This window comes from Salvelinus alpinus, chromosome 14 (genome assembly GCF_045679555.1).
Source record: "Salvelinus alpinus chromosome 14, SLU_Salpinus.1, whole genome shotgun sequence".
Classification (NCBI taxonomy): domain Eukaryota; kingdom Metazoa; phylum Chordata; class Actinopteri; order Salmoniformes; family Salmonidae; genus Salvelinus; species Salvelinus alpinus.
Window position 1 is genome coordinate 51,353,009 of NC_092099.1, and position 16,497 is coordinate 51,369,505.

At 43.2% G+C, this 16,497-nt stretch overlaps 1 protein-coding gene across 2 annotated transcripts in view; it reads left to right on the forward strand.

The window, feature by feature from the left end:
* The first annotated feature begins 828 nt into the window (after positions 1 to 828).
* The window catches only part of LOC139539044 (receptor activity-modifying protein 1-like), a 115,075-nt gene continuing 99,406 nt past the window's right edge, over positions 829 to 16,497 (forward strand). The window contains exon 1 of one of the 2 annotated variants that reach the window (XM_071341735.1): positions 829 to 1,782. In XM_071341735.1, the coding sequence (XP_071197836.1) occupies positions 1,725 to 1,782 (58 nt within the window). In that variant the 5' untranslated portion in view covers positions 829 to 1,724. The remainder of the gene's footprint in view (positions 1,783 to 16,497) is intronic. The other variant, XM_071341736.1, reaches the window with a different exon arrangement.

Consider the following 16,497-nt stretch of genomic DNA (forward strand, 5'->3'; position numbering starts at 1 on the left):
TTTGAGAAAATGTGGATCTCTTCCTGTACATGCAGTATTATCATGAATGATATGTCCATCAGCATCGATTCATTGATTTCCTATAGAGCCTTTCCAGATGCTCGAAGACTCACCTCTTCCACCACCAATGTGTAGCACCCACTTGGGGGGGGATGCATGGTCAGCAACCATTTCTGCCAGAACGCTCACCACACATCAGCTATCGGGTGGAGAGATTAATGAAATATGCCAATGAGGAATGGAGCTGTTTGTTGGGACTGCGGGAGCTGTAATTCTGCCTTGATATATTCTAACACTAGATGGCAACATTAGGTGAGGTTGGACTGTACTACTTTATCGTCAAACTTGCTCAACCTGTCTGGTTTAACCCCTTAAATCCAATCCCATAGGTCAAATGTATTTTTTTTTTTTTAAATGTATGTAGAAGCCTATGAACTTTGACATCACATTGTGTAGTAGGCTAGGATGAATGTCATTTTATTATAATGTCAACAATGACACCAGGCTGATACTGATCACTTTTCCCAGAAGCAAGTGTTCATTTTGAATGTGTAACAGGCACCATTTGCTCACAATTTGTTTTATGTACAGTACTGAATGTATGTAGTCCCTGCAGCAAAGTCGGCCTCTGCCTTATGCTGCGTTCAAAACAACTGAGAACTCGAACAATACGAGGTCAAATCATGACGTCAGTGATCTTCAGGTCGGAAAGTCGGAGCTCTAGAAAGAGGCTCGAGTTCGCGAGATCAAAACGGTTTTTTCCCCAGACGTGTTTTGAACACACTGAAGTAGGAAGTTGAGATTTCCCAGTTGCTTTGAACGCGGCATTACCCCCAGAATAGCTTACCGACATCAGGGATAATCGACCAGATACAGCTGCGTCCCGATTTCAGGGGACCATAACATATTTTAAAATAATTGATAGACTGCAAATTGACCGCAAGAATCCCAAACATATACATTTGCCTAAAACCTAATAATTTTAAACCTTGCTGACATTTGTATGCTTGGGAATACTTTGGAACAGATTTACAAAATGTAAATAATTGAGCTGATTTGCTGGTGTTTAATGTCCCCCAAAAATACAATTATAGATTTGTTTTGCTCAGAACGTGGGGTGTCAAATCAAATCACCTGTGTTCCCCCCCAGTTGGGGAACCCTGGCCTACATTCTGGTTATGGTCCCTTGGCTCTCCCACGCACTCTCTGTTGGTGTCAGTCAAGAGAACGTACGCTCGAGACCCAGCAATTCACTGGAGGCTCTACTCTGGCTCAGTGCGTTTCGTTTACGCATGGTTGGTTGGAGTTGCCAAGTATGTCCTCGTAGTGTACGCAAGGTTTTTGGACTCTAATGGAACTTACAATTTTTGAATTATCAAGACTCGATGTTGGTTGCATATTCATTTAAATGATAGCGAATCTATTTCGTAAAGAAAGCTGACGGGAGAGGTTACTCCGAAAGCAAAACTCGCGACGACCCGACCCAAGTGTACCTCTTCCGAGTTCTTGCGCAAGGTGATAGTGACCGTGACGACAGTTGAGCTGCCTTCATAGTTGGCTGAGAGGAACGAGTCGAATGCTTATGGATTACAACTCTGTGATTCTGTGACAGGGTCGTCTCTTAGTGGATACATTAGCGAGGAGAATTGTGACGCTTTTATCGTCGGTTTCATCTTAACGCTTCTCCAACTTCTTGCATTGGATAGTTGTTTTTAAAGAAGACCATGGCATCGGATACCACACCAGTGTTGTCGAAACAGGTGCTCCTGTGGCTGGTTGTAGGTAAGTTTTGGAGAGACGCGCAGCGCACCGCTATTCTTGATGCCGCTCAAGGCTTTCTTTAATTCCATTCTATAAATTATGATTGGCCATGATGGTTTATCATTCATTAATGAATGATGACCATAACATAATTCGATAGAAACTGGAAAGATAAAGTATTGATATATTAAAATAATGACCATTCCTTTCATGTCAAATCATTGATTTATTAGTAATATATAAATATTATTAAATCATGTTAATATTTTTAGAGATTCCTATATTCAATCATTTTAGAAACCATGAAAAATAATATTAATTCTAACAAATAAACGTGCTTGTCTGAGCCAGAGGGTTGACTTGTGTGTATATATGGAAAATCGTCATCATGAATCCGAATTATTACATATCCTAAGGGCATTTTCATAACATTTCGTGAAAGGAGGACGCTCCAGACATGGAAGGTCTAAGTGGCTTGTAAAAATGTCATGTCAATATGACATTTAGATTTTCCAGCAAGTTGGAGGTGCTCAACGGACCCATCCACACAAGTTAATTATCGGTTTTAATTAATCATGCAAAGCTCCCTCCTGCTGAGAAATGTAATTTACACTTCTCTTAACCAGCCTGCTGTGCTAAGGTCTGATGAGGGGTGTTGCTGTCTGTGCACACCTAATGGCTTCACTTTGCTCCCCAGTTTTCCTTTCCCCTTCAGCACTATCCACGTGGAGCCTCTCTATATTTCCTGTACACACACCGACTCACAGGACCAAGACATGGCTCCTCATAACTATTGAACTATTTTTGTCTAAGAATAGGCTAGCATTCTCTTTGCCTATTAAAAAGCTAGGTTTTTGGCGCTGTCTTGCCTACTGTTAAAACAGATGGAATACTTTGACCTACCTAACTGAGGTGATAATAATGTCAAATGATAGTTCACATCATTCAATATTATATGATTAATATTATTTGTTTCCCTGATAAACCCGGCAATTGTGGATGCTTCGCATAGTACTGTAATGGTCTGTGGTGTTTAACTGTGTGAGAGTCTGAGTCATAACTGCAGAAGGCCACTGTGTGTTAGGACCCATACGATACAGCAGCTCTGACTTTTAAATGAGGGAACTCTTATTCATTTTTTAATGGTTTAATCTCAAAACAGTATAGAAATGGGAGCATGTCATGCTAAAACATTCCTCCATTTTGTTTTGTTCATAACAGAACCTCAATCAATACACAACCCTTTGTGCAAAATGCTGTCCACACTACTGTACTCTAAGAGCCCTGGCTAAAAATCACAAGAAAATCATATTTAAAACAAGCTCAAAGAACATTTACATAGCTTGTCTCAGTCTCTCTCTATTTCCCTGTTTGTCTAAATAAAGCTTAATAGCTTAAATGAGGGTGGAATTTCACTCTCTTACAAAATACAATACATTTAGCAGTATGTTTTATAGTTGTGTTATCCCTGCTGGTTGATCCAGTGAGGCATGCTTAGCTGCAGTGTTCTGATCCAGTGAGCCATGCTTAGCTGCAGTGTTCTGATCCAGTGAGCCATGCTTAGCTGCAGTGTTCTGATCCAGTGAGGCATGCTTAGCTGCAGTGTTCTGATCCAGTGAGGCGTGCTTAGCTGCAGTGTTCTGATCCAGTGAGGCATGCTTAGCTGCAGTGTTCTGATCCAGTGAGGCGTGCTTAGCTGCAGTGTTCTGATCCAGTGAGCCATGCTTAGCTGCAGTGTTCTGATACAGTGAGCCATGCTTAGCTGCAGTGTTCTGATCCAGTGAGGCGTGCTTAGCTGCAGTGTTCTGATCCAGTGAGGCATGCTTAGCTGCAGTGTTCTGATCCAGTGAGGCGTGCTTAGCTGCAGTGTTCTGATCCAGTGAGGCGTGCTTAGCTGCAGTGTTCTGATCCAGTGAGGCATGCTTAGCTGCAGTGTTCTGATCCAGTGAGGCATGCTTAGCTGCAGTGTTCTGATCCAGTGAGGCATGCTTAGCTGCAGTGTTCTGATCCAGTGAGGCGTGCTTCGTTTAGCTGCGGTGTTGTTCTGATCCGGTGAGGCGTGCTTCGTTTAGCTGCGGTGTTGTTCTGATCCGGTGAGGCGTGCTTCGTTTAGCTGCGGTGTTGTTCTGATTCGGTGAGGCGTGCTTCGTTTAGCTGCGGTGTTGTTCTAATTAAACATGTACAATTAACAGAGGGCTCCTGAATAATGAATGACTGTAGGGGTGCCAGATTATAGGGAGCATTCTTGGGTGACGTCAACACTTCCTCCCCATGAAGCATGCTTTTCCTATATGAGGTTTTTCTCTGGCAAGGACTAAAATCTACAAACTGAACTAAGTTTGTCATGTTTGCAGTGCTGTGTCTCCTGTTTGTCAGTTCTGTTTCTTTAGAACTCTGACCTCCTGTGAACCCTGTTTTTCATCATTACATGATGTCACTCAGAGGGAGTTTATCGAGCATTCAATCAGAGGTGCTGACAACAGGGCTGAAGTATTGACTTGTGGTGGGAAAAGGAGAGGAGGAGGTGAAGTGAGGCCCAGAGGAGTTAGCTAAGTAGTTTAGGAGACAGAGTGGATGTGTACCGCTGGTAAGGAATAAAATGGAGGGAGTGAGGGAGGAGGGGACAAGGGAGACCTATTGGAGTTGGCTAAGTATCTTAAGAGACAGAGTGATGTTTTTCCCCTACCAATCACCCCATGGGATGACGGAAGCAGGGAGAGTAGTGTCAAGTTTGCTCCCCCCCCCCCTTTTTCAGAGCTGGCTTTGTGTGGCAATCAACACCGATCCTCTGAGATTCATTACCCTCACAGGAGACTCCCCACTACTCTCTCTGCCCCTCTCCAACACACAGACTTACATCCTCTCTCTGGCCCTCTCCAACACACATACTGCAGACATACAGTTAAAGTTGGTCAGTCATCTGTCTTCACTAGTGTGGGATTCTTTTCATTTGTTTTGGACACATACTCTGCCCCTCTCCAACAGGACATTAAGCGTCACCATTCCTAGGAGATGGAATCAAATAAATCTCCCTGTTTGGTGAAGAGAATTCCTCTTACCTAGAGAGATTAATAAGAAATTGTGGAGGCGGGGCCGAGGTAGGCAGGAAGAAGAAGTGCAGATTGGTGTTTTGGTTGTTTTATGACTACAGTTGTCACCTCTGCTGTGTTCTCGGGTCCAGTTGGACTGGTGGGACAGGCCCACCTACTTGTGATTGGACTGATTGGAGTCATCTGTCGTGAACTACATTATGTCTGGAGAGATCAGGATGGAAACCATGCCTTCTTTCATGTAGCTGTGCTCAAGTGTAACATGATAAATATCTGGATTTCTCTTTAAAAACTACAATATCTACAACTCTTTCTATGGTCAGTCTCCCATATTCAGTGAGCGGACTTCGGCCAAATGTAGCATGGCAATAGGCCAATAGTTTTTGCTTTAACTCTGTTCATCGCGCCCCATAAAACCTACATACAGCAGCATTATTTATTTCACTCAGTGGGCAGCAGAGCTGATTTTACAGCACATTGGTTTTCATGCCCGTCTTATAAAGCACATTTAACCTTGTATAGCAAAGGCACAGCATCCCTGCTATCTGCAGACAGGGACATCCAATGGCTTTTCATTAGTGACCCAAAATCCAGTGTGTGTGAAGATATGAGAATACTTATTTTCCACCATAATTTGCAAATAAATTCATAAAAAATCCCACAATGTGATTTTCTGGATTTTTTTTTCTCATTTTGTCTGTCATAGTTGAAGTGTACCTATGATGAAAATTACAGGCCTCATCTTTTTAAGTGGGAGAACTTGCACAATTGGTGGCTGACTAAATACTTTTTTGCCCCACTGTATATATCTCTATATATATCTCTATGTGTATATCTCTCTATCTCATCTATATATATCTCTCTCTATATATCTCTCTATGTGTATATCTCTCTATCTCATCTATATATATATCTCTCTATATATCTCTCTATGTGTATATCTCGCTCTCATCTATATATATATCTCTCTATATATCTCTCTATGTGTATATCTCTCTATCTCATCTATATATACAGTGGGGAGAACAAGTATTTGATACACTGCCGATTTTGCAGGTTTTCCTACTTACAAAGCATGTAGAGGTCTGTCATTTTTATCATAGGTACACTTCAACTGTGAGAGACAGAATCTAAAACAAAAATCCAGAAAATCACATTGTATGATTTTTAAGTAATTAATTTGCATTTTATTGCATGACATAAGTATTTGATCACCTACCAACCAGTAAGAATTCCGGCTCTCACAGACCTGTTAGTTTTTCTTTAAGAAGCCCTCCTGTTCTCCACTCATTACCTGTATTAACTGCACCTGTTTGAACTCGTTACCTGTATAAAAGACACCTGTCCACACACTCAATCAAACAGACTCCAACCTCTCCACAATGGCCAAGACCAGAGAGCTGTGTAAGGACATCAGGGATAAATTGTAGACCTGTACAAGGCTGGGATGGGCTACAGGACAATAGCCAAGCAGCTTGGTGAGAAGGCAACAACTGTTGGCACAATTATTAGAAAATGGAAGAAATTCAAGATGACGGTCAATCACCCTCGGTCTGGGGCTCCATGCAAGATCTCACCTCGTGGGGCATCAATGATCATGAGGAATGTGAGGGATCAGCCCAGAACTACACGGCAGGACCTGGTCAATGACCTGAAGAGAGCTGGGACCACAGTCTCAAAGAAAACCATTAGTAACACACTACGCCGTCATGGATTAAAATCCTGCAGCGCACGCAAGGTCCCCCTGCTCAAGCCAGCGCATGTCCAGGCCCGTCTGAAGTTTGCCAATGACCATCTGGATGATCCAGAGGAGGAATGGGAGAAGGTCATGTGGTCTGATGAGACAAAAATAGAGCTTTTTGCTCTAAACTCCACTCGCCGTGTTTGGAGGAATAGAAGGATGAGTACAACCCCAAGAACACCATCCCAACCGTGAAGCATGGAGGTGGAAACATCATTCTTTGGGGATGCTTTTCTGCAAAGGGGACAGGACGACTGCACCGTATTGAGGGGAGGATGGATGGGGCCATGTATCGCGAGATCTTGACCAACAACCTCCTTCCCTCAGTAAGAGCATTGAAGATGGGTCGTGGCTGGGTCTTCCAGCATGACAACGACCCGAAACACACAGCCAGGGCAACTAAGGAGTGGCTCCGTAAGAAGCATCTCAAGGTCCTGGAGTGGCCTAGCCAGTCTCCAGACCTGAACCCAATAGAAAATCTTTGGAGGGAGCCGAAAGTCCGTATTGCCCAGCGACAGCCCCGAAACCTGAAGGATCTGGAGAAGGTCTGTATGGAGGAGTGGGCCAAAATCCCTGCTGCAGTGTGTGCAAACCTGGTCAAGAACTACAGGAAACGTATGATCTCTGTAATTGCAAACTAAGGTTTCTGTACCAAATATTCAGTTCTGCTTTTCTGATGTATCAAATACTTATGTCATGCAATAAAATGCAAATTAATTACTTAAAAATCATACAATGTGATTTTCTGGATTTTTGTTTTAGATTCCGTCTCTCACAGTTGAAGTGTACCTATGATAAAAATTACAGACCTCTACATGCTTTGTAAGTAGGAAAACCTGCAAAATTGTCAGTGTATCAAATACTTGTTCTCCCCACTGTATATCTCTCTATATATCTCTCTCTCATCTATATATATATCTCTCTATATATCTCTCTATGTGTATATCTCTATCTCATATATATATATATCTCTCTATATCTCTCTATATGTATGTATATCTCATCTATATATCTATATATCTATCTACATAGCTCTATATCTCTATATATCTATCTCTCTATCTCTCTCTATATATATCTACATATCTCTCTATCTCTATATATCTCTCTATATTGATATATCTATCTAGCTCTCTATCTATATATCTCTATCTCCATCCAAATCTCTATCTAGCTCTTTATCTCTCTATCTATACATTTCTGTATCTCTATATATATACAGTGGGGAGAACAAGTATTTGATACACTGCCGATTTTGCAGGTTTTCCTACTTACAAAGCATGTAGAGGTCTGTAATTTTTATCATAGGTACACTTCAACTGTGAGAGACGGAATCTAAAACAAAAATCCAGAAAATCACATTGTATGATTTTTAAGTAATTAATTAGCATTTTATTGCATGACATAAGTATTTGATCACCTACCAACCAGTAAGAATTCCGGCTCTCACAGACCTGTTAGTTTTTCTTTAAGAAGCCCTCCTGCTCTCCACTCATTACCTGTATTAACTGCACCTGTTTGAACTCGTTACCTGTATAAAAGACACCTGTCCACACACTCAATCAAACATACTCCAACCTCTCCATGGCCAAGACCAGAGAGCTGTGTAAGGACATCAGGGATACAATTGTAGACCTGCACAAGGCTGGGATGGGCTACAGGACAATAGGCAAGCAGCTTGGTAAGAAGGCAACAACTGTTGGCGCAATTATTAGAAAATGGAAGAAGTTCAAGATGACGGTCAATCACCCTCGGTCTGGGGCTCCATGCAAGATCTCACCTCGTGGGGCATCAATGATCATGAGGAATGTGAGGGATCAGCCCAGAACTACACGGCAGGACCTGGTCAATGACCTGAAGAGAGCTGGGACCACAGTCTCAAAGAAAACCATTAGTAACACACTACGCCATCATGGATTAAAATCCTGCAGCGCACGCAAGGTCCCCCTGCTCAAGCCAGCGCATGTCCAGGCCCGTCTGAAGTTTGCCAATGACCATCTGGATGATCCAGAGGAGGAATGGGAGAAGGTCATGTGGTCTGATGAGACAAAAATAGAGCTTTTTGGTCTAAACTCCACTCGCCGTGTTTGGAGGAAGAAGAAGGATGAGTACAACCCCAAGAACACCATCCCAACCGTGAAGCATGGAGGTGGAAACATCATTCTTTGGGGATGCCTTTCTGCAAAGGGGACAGGACGACTGCACCGTATTGAGGGGAGGATGGATGGGGCCATGTATCGCGAGATCTTGGCCAACAACCTCCTTCCCTCAGTAAGAGCATTGAAGATGGGTCGTGGCTGGGTCTTCCAGCATGACAACGACCCAAAACACACAGCCAGGGCAACTAAGTAGTGGCTCCGTAAGAAGCATCTCAAGGTCCTGGAGTGGCCTAGCCAGTCTCCAGACCTGAACCCAATAGAAAATCTTTGGAGGGAGCTGAAAGTCCGTATTGCCCAGCGACAGCCCCGAAACCTGAAGGATCTGGAGAAGGTCTGTAGGGAGGAGTGGGCCAAAATCCCTGCTGCAGTGTGTGCAAACCTGGTCAAGAACTACAGGAAACGTATGATCTCTGTAATTGCAAACAAAGGTTTCTGTACCAAATATTAAGTTCTGCTTTTCTGATGTATCAAATACTTATGTCATGCAATAAAATGCAAATTAATTACTTAAAAATCATACAATGTGATTTTCTGGATTTTTGTTTTAGATTCCGTCTCTCACAGTTGAAGTGTACCTATGATAAAAATTACAAACCTCTACATGCTTTGTAAGTAGGAAAACCTGCATAATCGGCAGTGTATCAAATACTTGTTCTCCCCACTGTATCTCACTCTATATATATATATATCTACATATCTCTCTCTACATATATATATCTATATCTCTCTATCTAGCTCTCTATCTAGCTCTTTATCTCTCTCTATATGTATGTGTATATCTCTCTATCATCTATATATATCTATATATATCTCTCTACATACAGTGGGGAGAACAAGTATTTGATACACTGCCGATTTTGCAGGTTGTCCTACTTACAAAGCATGTAGAGGTCTGTAATTTTTATCATAGGTACACTTCAACTGTGAGAGACGGAATCTAAAACAAAAATCCAGAAAATCACATTGTATGATTTTTAAGTAATTAATTTGCATTTTATTGCATGACATAAGTATTTGATACATCAGAAAAGCAGAACTTAATATTTAGTACAGAAACCTTTGTTTGCAATTACAGAGATCATACGTTTCCTGTAGTTCTTGACTAGGTTTGCACACACTGCAGCAGGGATTTTGGCCCACTCCTCCCTACAGATCTTCTCCAGATCCTTCAGGTTTCGGGGCTGTCGCTGGGCAATACGGACTTTCAGCTCCCTCCAAAGATTTTCTATTGGGTTCAGGTCTGGAGACTGGCTAGGCCACTCCAGGACCTTGAGATGCTTCTTACGGAGCCACTCCTTAGTTGCCATGGCTGTGTGTTTCGTGTCGTTGTCATGCTGGAAGACCCAGCCACGACCCATCTTCAATGCTCTTACTGAGGGAAGGAGGTTGTTGGCCAAGATCTCGCGATACATGGCCCCATCCATCCTCCCCTCAATACGGTGCAGTCGTCCTGTCCCCTTTGCAGAAAAGCATCCCCAAAGAATGATGTTTCCACCTCCATGCTTCACGGTTGGGATGGTGTTCTTGGGGTTGTACTCATACTTCTTCTTCCTCCAAACACGGCGAGTGGAGTTAGACCAAAAAGCTCTATTTTTGTCTCATCAGACCACATGACCTTCTCCCATTCCTCCTCTGGATCATCCAGATGGTCATTGGCAAACTTCAGACGGGCCTGGACATGCGCTGGCTTGAGCAGGGGGACCTTGCGTGCGCTGCAGTATTTTAATCCATGACGGCGTAATGTGTTACTAATGGTTTTCTTTGAGACTGTGGTCCCAGCTCTCTTCAGGTCATTGACCAGGTCCTGTCGTGTAGTTCTGGGCTGATCCCTCACCTTCCTCATGATCATTGATGCCCCACGAGGTGAGATCTTGCATGGAGCCCCAGACCGAGGGTGATTGACCGTCATCTTGAACTTCTTCCATTTTCTAATAATTGCGCCAACAGTTGTTGCCTTCTCACCAAGCTGCTTGCCTATTGTCCTGTAGCCCATCCCAGCCTTGTGCAGGTCTACAATTTTATCCCTGATGTCCTTACACAGCTTTCTGGTCTTGGCCATTGTGGAGAGGTTGGAGTCTGTTTGATTGAGTGTGTGGACAGGTGTCTTTTATACAGGTAATGAGTTCAAACAGGTGCAGTTAATACAGGTAATGAGTGGAGAACAGGAGGGCTTCTTAAAGAAAAACTAACAGGTCTGTGAGAGCCGGAATTCTTACTGGTTGGTAGGTGATCAAATACTTATGTCATGCAATAAAATGCAAATTAATTATTTAAAAATCATACAATGTGATTTTCTGGATTTTTGTTTTAGATTCCGTCTCTCACAGTTGAAGTGTACCTATGATAAAAATTACAGACCTCTACATGCTTTGTAAGTAGGAAAACCTGCAAAATCGGCAGTGTATCAAATACTTGTTCTCCCCACTGTATATATATCTCCATCTCTATCTAGCTCTAGCTCTTTATCTCTATCTATATATCTCTGTATCTCTATATATCTCGCTCTATATATCTATATCTACATATCAATTCAATTCAATTCAAGGGGCTTTATTGGCATGGGAAACATGTGTTAACATTGCCAAAGCAAGTGAGGTAGATATTATACAAAGTGAAATAAACAATACAAATTAACAGTAAACATTACACATACAGAAGTTTCAAAACAATAAAGACATTACAAATGTTATATTATATATATACAGTGTTGTAACAATGTACAAATGGTTAAAGCACACAAGTTAAAATAAATAAGCATAAATATGGGTTGTATTTACAATGGTGTTTGTTCTTCACTGGTTGCCCTTTTCTTGTGGCAACAGGTCACAAATCTTGCTGCTGTGATGGCACACTGTGGAATTTCTCCCAGTAGATATGGGAGTTTATCAAAATTGGATTTTGTGGGCAGTGTGCACATAGCCTGTCTTCTCTTGAGAGCCATGTCTGCCTACGGCGGCCTTTCTCAATAGCAAGGCTATTTACATATCTCTATCGCTCTCTATATATCTATCTATATCTCTATATATCTCTACCTAGCTCTCTATCTCTCTCTATATCTATATATCTCTCTAAGTATCTATCTCCATCTATATATCTATATTTATCTAGCTCTATCTCTCTCTGTATATCTATATCTCTCTATAAATCTCTATCTATATCTCTCTATCAAGCGCTCTCTCTCTATATATATCTATATCTCTATCTATATAGCTCTCTATCTAGCTCTCTCTCTCTATATATATATATCTATATATATATCTATCTATATAGCTCTCTATATGTATATATATCTCTATCTCTCTCTGTATATCTATATATCTCTCTCTATATATATATATATATATCTCAGTCTATCTAGCTCTCTACAGCTCTCTCTATCTCCATCTATAGCTCTATCTATATGTATCTATATCTCTCTAGCTAATATATATCTATCTAATATATATCTAGCTTTCTATCTCTTTATCTATATAGCTCTCTATCTCTCTCTATATATCTATATCTCTATCTCGCTCTCTATCTTTCTCTATATATATATCTATATAGCTCTCTATATGTATATATCTCTATCTCTCTCTGTATATCTATATATCTCTATCTATATGTATATATATCTCTCTATCTATCTCCATATCTCTATCTCCATCTATAGCTCTATCTATATCTCTCCAGCTAATATATATATATATATATATCTAGCTTTCTATCTAATATATATCTAGCTTTCTATCTAATATATATCTAGCTTTCTATCTAGCTCTCTATCTATCTAGCCCTCTCTCTATCTAGCGCTCTCTCTCATAAGTTTGGGGTCACTTAGAAATGTCCTTGTGCTTTTCTTTAAAACATTTCATTGTCCATTTTTAAAAAACATAAAATTGATCAGAAATACAGTAAAGACATTGTTAATGTTGTAAATGACTATTGTAGCTGGAAACGGCGGACTTTTAAAGGAGTATCTACATAAGCGTACAGAGGCCCATTTTTGGCAACCATCACTCCTGTGTTCCAATGGCACGTTGTGTTAGCTAATCCAAGTTATCTTTTTAAAAGGCTAATTGATAATTAGAAAAACCTTTTTCAATTATGTTAGCACAGCTGAAAACTGTTGTTCTGATTTAAAGAAGCAATAAAACGGGCCTTCTTTAGACTAGTTGAGTATCTGGAGCATCAGCATTTGTGGGTTAGAATAAGGCTGTAACGTAACAAAATGTGGAAAAAGTCAAGGGGTCTGAATACTTTGCAGTATGGTTGTCCCCCAAATGGCACCCTATTCCCTAATATAGTGCCCTACTTTTAACCAGTGCAGATAGGGTGTAGGGTGCCATTTGGGATGCATTTCTCTCCACACTTTGTTTTATTGTCACATACACCTGATAGGTGCAGTGAAATTTGTTGTTTTACTGGATCAGCCATAGTAGTACGGCAACCTTGGGTAAATTAGGGGTAAGTGCCTTGCTACAGGGCACATTGGCCGATATTTTTCTTTTTTTTTACCTTGTCAGGTATTCGAACCAGCAACCTTTTCGTTTACTGTCCCAATGCTCTAACCGCTAGACTACCTATCGCCCTTCAACCACTGGTCACGGCAGCCTGAGCGAGAGAGTGAGGACAATTGCTCTCAGGGGCCAGTCAGTCAGTGAGCAGCCAGCCACATATCTAGGGCCGTGACGGTAATTACAAGTATTTGTGGAGCCTGGCTGTTTCCCATTGAAGCCAAGCCCCCTGCGTGTGCACGTAGCAGCACTGCTTCAAGCCCTCAGCTGGACAACTCATTGTGTACCAATGACTCTTTGATCCAACTGAGCTGCATGCTGCATGTTAAGCATGTTAAGGTTTTTGCGCAGGCGCCGGAAAGAGATGGCTGCCTCGCTTCGCGTTCCTTGGAAAATATGCAGTATTTTGTTTTTTTACGTGTTATTTCTTACATCGGTACCCCGGGTAATCTTAGGTTTCATTACATACAGTCGGGAGGAACTACTGAATATACGATTAACGTCAACTCATCATCGTTCCTACCAGGAATATGACTTTCCCGAAACGGATCCAGTGTCTTGCCTTCCACACAATACAATGGATCTGATCCCAGCCGGCGACCCTGTGCGTCGCCGAAAAAGGGGAAAACGTGGCGGTCTCGTGGTCAGGCTTCGGAGACGGGCACATCGCGCTCCACTCCCTAGCATACTACTCGCCAATGTCCAGTCTCTTGACAATAAGGTTGATGAAATCCGAGCACGGGTAGCATTCCAGAGAGACATCAGGGATTGCAACGTGCTCTGCTTCACGGAAACATGGCTAACTCAAGGGACGCTAACGGAGTCGGTGCAGCCAGCTGGTTTCTCCATGCATCGCGCCGACAGAAACAAACATCTTTCCGGTAAGAAGAGGGGCGGGGGGGTATGCCTTATGATTAACGAGAAGTGGTGTGATCATCATAACAACACACAAGAACTCAAGTCGTTCTGTTCACCTGATCTAGAACTCCTCACAATCAAATGTCGACCGCATTATCTACCAAGGGAATTCTCGTCAATCATAATCACAGCCGTATACATTCCCCCCCAAGCAGACACATCGATGGCCCTGAACGAACTTTATCTGACTCTTTGTAAACTGGAAACCACACACCCTGAGGCTGCATTCATCGTAGCTGGGGATTTTAACAAGGCTAATCTAAAAACAAAACTCCCTAAATTCTATCAGCATATCGATTGTGCTACCAGGGCTGGAAAAACACTAGACCATTGTTACACTAATTTCCGCGACGCTTATAAGGCCCTCCCCCGCCCCCCTTTCGGAAAAGCTGACCACGACTCCATTTTGTTGATTCCAGCCTACAAACAAAAACTCAAACAACAAGCTCCCGCGCTCAGGTCTGTTCAACGCTGGTCCGACCAATCTGAATCCACGCTTCAAGACTGCTTCGATCACGCAGATTGGAATATGTTCCGCATCGCGTCCAACAACAATATTGACGATTATGCTGATTCGGTGAGCGAGTTCATTAGGAAGTGCATTGACGATGTCGTACCCACAGCAACGATAAAAACATTCCCAAACCAGAAACCGTGGATTGACGGCAGCATTCGCGTGAAACTGAAAGCGCGAACCACTGCTTTTAACCAGGGCAAGGTGACCGGAAGCATGACCGAATACAAACAGTGTAGCTATTCTCTCCGCAAGGCAATCAAACAGGCCAAGTCTCAGTACAGAGACAAAATCGAGTCGAAATTCAACAGCTCAGACACAAGAGGTATGTGGCAGGGTCTACAGTCAATCACGGATTACAAAAAGAAAACCAGCCCCGTCGAGGACCAGGATGTCTTGCTCCCAGACAGGCTAAACAACTTTTTTGCCCGCTTTGAGGACAATACAGTGCCACTGACACGGCCCCCTACCAAAACCTGCGGGCTCTCCTTCACTGCAGCCGAGGTGAGTAAAACATTTAAACGTGTTAACCCTCGCAAGGCTGCAGGCCCAGACGGCATTCCCAGCCGCGTCCTCAGAGCATGCGCAGACCAGCTGGCTGGTGTGTTTACGGACATATTCAATCAATCCTTATCCCAGTCTGCTGTTCCCACATGCTTCAAGAGGGCCACCATTGTTCCTGTTCCCAAGAAAGCTAAGGTAACTGAGCTAAACGACTACCGCCCCGTAGCACTCACTTCCGTCATCATGAAGTGCTTTGAGAGACTAGTCAAGGACCATATCACCTCCACCCTACCGGACACCCTAGACCCACTCCAATTTGCTTACCGACCCAATAGGTCCACAGACGACGCAATCGCAACCACACTGCACACTGCCCTAACCCATCTGGACAAGAGGAATACCCATGTGAGAATGCTGTTCATCGATTACAGCTCAGCATTTAACACCATAGTACCCTCCAAACTCGTCATCAAGCTCGAGACCCTGGGTCTCGACCCCGCCCTGTGCAACTGGGGCCTGGACTTCCTGACGGGCCGCCCCCAGGTGGTGAGGGTAGGTAACAACATCTCCACCCCGCTGATCCTCAACACTGGGGCCCCACAAGGGTGCGTTCTGAGCCCTCTCCTGTACTCCCTGTTCACCCACGACTGCGTGGCCATGCACGCCTCCAACTCAATCATCAAGTTTGCGGATGACACTACAGTGGTAGGCTTGATCACCAACAACGACGAGACGGCCTACAGGGAGGAGGTGAGGGCCCTCGGAGTGTGGTGTCAGGAAAATAACCTCATACTCAACGTCAACAAAACAAAGGAGATGATTGTGGACTTCAGGAAACAGCAGAGGGAGCACCCCCCTATCCACATCGACGGGTCAGTAGTGGAGAAGGTGGAAAGTTTTAAGTTCCTCGGTGTACACATCACGGACAAACTGAACTGGTCCACCCACACAGACAGCGTTGTGAAGAAGGCGCAGCAGCGCCTCTTCAACCTCAGGAGGCTGAAGAAATTCGGCTTGTCACCAAAAGCACTCACAAACTTCTACAGATGCACAATCGAGAGCATCCTGTCGGGCTGTATCACCGCCTGGTACGGCAACTGCTCCGCCCACAACCGTAAGGCTCTCCAGAGGGTAGTGAGGTCTGCAGAACGCATCACCAGGGGCAAACTACCTGCCCTCCAGGACACCTACACCACCCGATGTCACAGGAAGGCCATAAAGATCATCAAGGACAACAACCACCCAAGCCACTGCCTGTTCACCCCGCTATCATCCAGAAGGCGAGGTCAGTACAGGTGCATCAAAGCAGGGACCGAGAGACTGAAAAACAGCTTCTATCTCAAGGCCATCAGAC